This window comes from Carlito syrichta, unplaced genomic scaffold (assembly GCF_000164805.1).
Source record: "Carlito syrichta isolate Samal-C Ts95f unplaced genomic scaffold, Tarsius_syrichta-2.0.1 Scaffold308918, whole genome shotgun sequence".
Lineage (NCBI taxonomy): Eukaryota > Metazoa > Chordata > Mammalia > Primates > Tarsiidae > Carlito > Carlito syrichta.
Window position 1 is genome coordinate 56823 of NW_007253014.1, and position 4487 is coordinate 61309.

Genomic DNA, 4487 nt, shown 5'->3' on the forward strand with positions numbered 1-4487 from the left:
CCCCGACGACGCGGAGGGGGCGGCGGACACCTCCCTGTGCCGCCTGTACCGGCACGTGTCGCACGACTTCCTGGAGATCCGCTTCAAGATCCAGCGGCTGCTGGAGCCGCGACAGTACATGCTGCTGCTGCCCGAGCACGTGCTGGTCAAGATCTTCAGCTTCCTGCCCACGCGGGCGCTGGCAGCCCTCAAGTGCACCTGCCACCACTTCAAGGGCATCATCGAGGCGTTCGGCGTGCGGGCCACGGACTCGCGCTGGAGCCGAGACCCGCTCTACCGCGACGACCCCTGCAAGCAGTGCCGCAAGAGATACGAGAAGGGCGACGTGTCGCTCTGCCGCTGGCACCCCAAGCCCTACCACCACGACCTGCCTTACGGACGCTCCTACTGGATGTGCTGCCGCCGGGCGGACCGCGAGACGCCTGGCTGCCGCCTGGGCCTGCACGATAACAACTGGGTGCTGCCCTGCAACGGGCCGGGCGGGGGCCGGGCCGGCCGGGAGGAGGGGAGGTGAAGCCGGGGGAAGGGGGGAGAGCCCACTGTGCCGCCCTCCCCCTCCCTCTCCCCCGGGCGCCAGCCCACACCCCCAGTCCGGGCTGCGTGATCCCCTTCCAGAACTGAGCCGGGGCCGGGGGATGACCCAGGAAGGCACCATGATTGACCCCTCTTGGTTTTCTACTCCAGACCCAGGGCCGAGGACCTCCCGTAGGGTGTTTTTTTGAGCATCTCAACTCCCCCTGCAGTCAGCCCCAACCCCTCCCTGCCGTTTCACACCCCAGGGACCCACCAGCAGGGAGCAGACGGCAGCTACTTTTGGTACCACTTAAGGGTTTCCCCATGCTGGCCCCCTTCCACGCCCTCGCCCCCAGTCCTTCGTCTCTGGAGCCGCTTCCTCCCGAGAGGCTGCAGTACCTGAGGTTGGTACCTCTCCCACCACCCAGGGCTCGCCTCCTCTTTGGGAACTGGGGGCCATCGGATCACAGGTCGAATTTGGGATTTTTTTCATGAAGGCCTGCCGTGTCTGGATGTTTCCCATTAAAGAAGTTTTTAAAAACCACTGTTATCTCCTTAACCTCAAGCTACCAGTCTCTCCTCTTTTCCTATAGGGGAAGAGAAAAAGTTGAAGTAGAGAAACCCCCCCATTATTTAAGCTATCGCCATCACTCTCCCCTCCCCCCATAAAGCTGTGAAGCCCTTCACCCCGCTCTTGACAGCGTGGGGGGCCCGTGGGCAGGGACTGCGGGTTTGCATTTCTGGGTTGTTTTTCCTTCCACTCTGAGTACTTGTTCAGGCGTTGGGGTCTCCTGACCCCCCAGCTACTGGTGTTTCTTTAGAATCCTTTGGTCAACTGGGACCTTGATTTTCAGGCAGTTTGGTCTGAGGTATTTTGTTTGTTCTGTTTGGGATTTTTCTTTTCCACCATTGTGGTTCTGGAAGCTTCTAGTGTGTGGCATCTGACCAATTTTGAGTTGGTCCTTTCTATAAAATCAATATTTATAAGGCTGGCCCAGACTAGTTTGTGTGTTGTTAAGGGAGGTGGGTTGGGGAGAGAAGGGATTTATGGGGCTGTGCGTAGGGGGGTGGGGAAGAGAGAAGCATCCTTAGCCAAGTCCCATCACTTGAGCTTATTTTTGACTCTTCTCATCTGTGGGATTTCAGTTTCCTGTTGGAGGGTGGGTTTGGATCTCAAAATAGTAGTAGCTTGAACAAGATCATTTTATTTGTTTTAAAATCTTGTATTGGGCAAGTATGATGGGCATCAAATTCTCACAAGCCCAGGCTTCTCCTAGCTCACTCTTCCATCATTCTTTGTCAGTGGCCCTTGTCCTGGTCCAGGGTGACTGCTAGAATGCCTGCTGTTACCATTTTGCTGGAAGAGAAGCCCCCTTCCTCCCAGAAGTAGTATACTATGCATCTATATCCACCTTACTGGTCAGACTTAGCCATGCAGATGGACTGCAAGGGAATCTGGGAAATGCAGTCTTTTAGCTGGGTACAGTATGCCTAACAAAAAACTCTTTTACTAAAAAAAAAAAAAACAAAACCCTGTAATTAAAGTTTTCAAATATTCACTTAAGGGGAATTAAGATAGCTTTTAAGTTTAAAGGGCTGGGTGTGGTGGCTCACACTTATAATCCCAATACTTTGGGAGGTGGGGGGGGAAGGTTTGTCTGAGCTAGGAGGCTCGATCTCTACAGTAAATCAAAAAATTAGCCGGGTGTGATGGCACGCACCTATAGTTCCAGCTACTTGGAAGGCTGAGGTGGAAGGATCGCCTGAGCCCAGCAGGTTGAGGCTGCTGTAGCCATGAGTGTGCCACTGCACTCCAGCCTGGGTGACAGATTCTGACTCAAAAAAAAAAAAAGTTTAAAGGAAGAGAGAAAAATGGATATTGACAGGCAGCTAGCAGTCTGATATTCTTATCAGGGAATCAATTTCCAGAGAGACTAGGATATATCATAGTAGTTATTCAATGCTTAGATTTTAAAAGACCTGGGTTTGAGTCCTGGCCTGGTTTTGTGGGATTTCAGTTTCCTGTTGGAGGGTGGGTTCAATTATTTGGGCCCTCCTGCTCAAAACAACTGAAACAAAAAATCTCTGTAAAAAGCATCAAATAGCCAATAAAATACCATAAGAACCCAACAAGCCAGAAATGGGAATAGTTCACGGGGCCCAAGAGTCACTTGTGCTCTGAGGGCATTTAGTTTCCTATTTGGCAGCCCTTAGTGGAACAAGCAGGCAGAAGTCAAGGTCAAGGTAGGGAACCTAATAGAGCCTGGGATCCTAAAGGACTACAAGCTCAGGTCAGGATGATCAGAAGACTACAGAGATGTTCGGAATGCTGTGGGGAGCACAAGATCAAAAGGGAGAAAAAAACAGACCCTGAGAATTTGTGGTCACACACTGGCTCTTGGCCCAGGTTTGTAGCCAGATTCATGTCACCTGTGTGAGGCAAGGTACTTCTGGGTGACATGTCTGGCAGAAGCAAACCCGTATCTTCTGATGGAAGAGACTGTCATCTCGAATCCCACAAATAACTTTAGGCGATGAGCAGTACATAAATAACCAAACATGCATGGAAATAAAGCAGCACAAACACGAACCAGCAGAACAAAAACACCCACAAAAGCTTCATTCATATGGAGGAGCCGTCAATCACAGATGATAATACGACGTTTATTTCCAACTATGTTTAAAATTTTAGAAAGGAGAGGTTGGGAAGCCAAAACTGAAAAATGGCCTAGGAAAATTAACCCACTGACATACCTTTTAGAAATGAAAAATACAGTAACCAAAAGTAAAGACTCAATGGCGGGGTTAATAGCAAGTCAGGCACAGCTGAAGAAAGGTTAGGCTCATGCTGGGTCAGAAAAATGGAGCACAGAGGTAAAAAGAAAAACCAAAAAAATATGAAATAAAGGTTTTAGAGAATACATTAAGAAGATCTAACACATTTAATTGGCATTCCAGAATCAGAAAGGAGAATGGTACAAGGAAAAATTTAATTACATGATGGTTGAGGCTGGGCCTGGTGGCTCACACTTGTAATCCCAGCACTCTGGGAGGCTGAGGTAGGAGGATCAACTTGAGCCCTGGAGTTTACATAGCAAAACCTTGTCTCTACAATCAAAAAAATTAGCTGAGCATGGTGGCACACATCTGTAGTCCCAGCTACTTGGGAGGCTGAGGTGGAAGGATTGCCTGAGTCCATGAAATCAAGGCTTCAGTGAGCTGTAATCATTCTACTGCACTCCAGCCTGGGCGACAACTCAAAAAAAAAAAAGATAGTTGGAAGCTACAAACTGATTAAAAAAAAAAAAAAAGAAAACACCATTAAGGCCAGTGAGTCATAAGCAGGATAAGAAAAAAGAAATGTACACCCAGACACTTTGAGGTAAAAGTGCCAAATTGTGTGATCTTGGGCATGACTTCTCTGAAGCCCAGGAATTGGAGACCAGCCTAGGCAATATAGTGAAACCCTATCTCTACAAAACATTTTTAAAAATTAGCCAGACGTGGTGATGCTTGCCTGTAGACTCAGCTCTTCAGGAGGCTGAAGTGGGAGGATGGCCTGACCCAGGAGATCAAGGCTGCTGTGAGCCGTGATGTGCCACTGCACTCCAGACTGGGCAGCAGACTACAACCCCAACTTAAAATGATTGGTAGGTGAGATGTGTCTAGGTGCTCAACAATTGTATTTGACAAATACACCAATAGCCCCTTTATAGCAAGAAGCTGGAGGAGCCCAAATTTGGAGTATGAATGAGAGCCACAGAGCCCGCTGGGTGTGGGACCTGAGGAAACACCTTGCTAAGCACCAACAGCCTCATCTGTAAAGTAGGCGTAAACCGGGCTCGGTGGCTCAGCCTGTAATCCCACGCCTTTGGGAGGCTGAGGCGAGTGGATTGCCTGAGCCCGCGGGTTCGAGACCCGCCTGGGCAGCGAGACCTCATCTCTACAATAAATCAAAAAAATCAGCCGGGCGT

General features: G+C 49.7%; 3 protein-coding genes across 3 annotated transcripts in view; 2 read left to right on the top strand and 1 right to left on the bottom strand.

The window, feature by feature from the left end:
* The window catches only part of FBXO46 (F-box protein 46), a 20473-nt gene extending 19948 nt beyond the window's left edge, over positions 1-525 (top strand). The window contains 1 exon segment of the mRNA XM_021716770.1: positions 1-525. This exon segment is cut by the window's left edge and continues 19 nt beyond it. Within this exon segment, the coding sequence (XP_021572445.1) occupies positions 1-514 (514 nt within the window). The 3' untranslated portion in view covers positions 515-525.
* Positions 1-4487, top strand: part of SNRPD2 (small nuclear ribonucleoprotein D2 polypeptide) — a 31008-nt gene that overhangs the window by 8021 nt on the left and 18500 nt on the right. The gene's annotated exons all lie outside the window — the stretch shown is intronic.
* The window catches only part of QPCTL (glutaminyl-peptide cyclotransferase like), a 14311-nt gene continuing 13596 nt past the window's right edge, over positions 3773-4487 (bottom strand). Inside the window, exon 8 of the mRNA XM_008066411.2 lies at positions 3773-3803. The gene's annotated coding sequence lies outside the window, so the exon portion shown is untranslated. The remainder of the gene's footprint in view (positions 3804-4487) is intronic.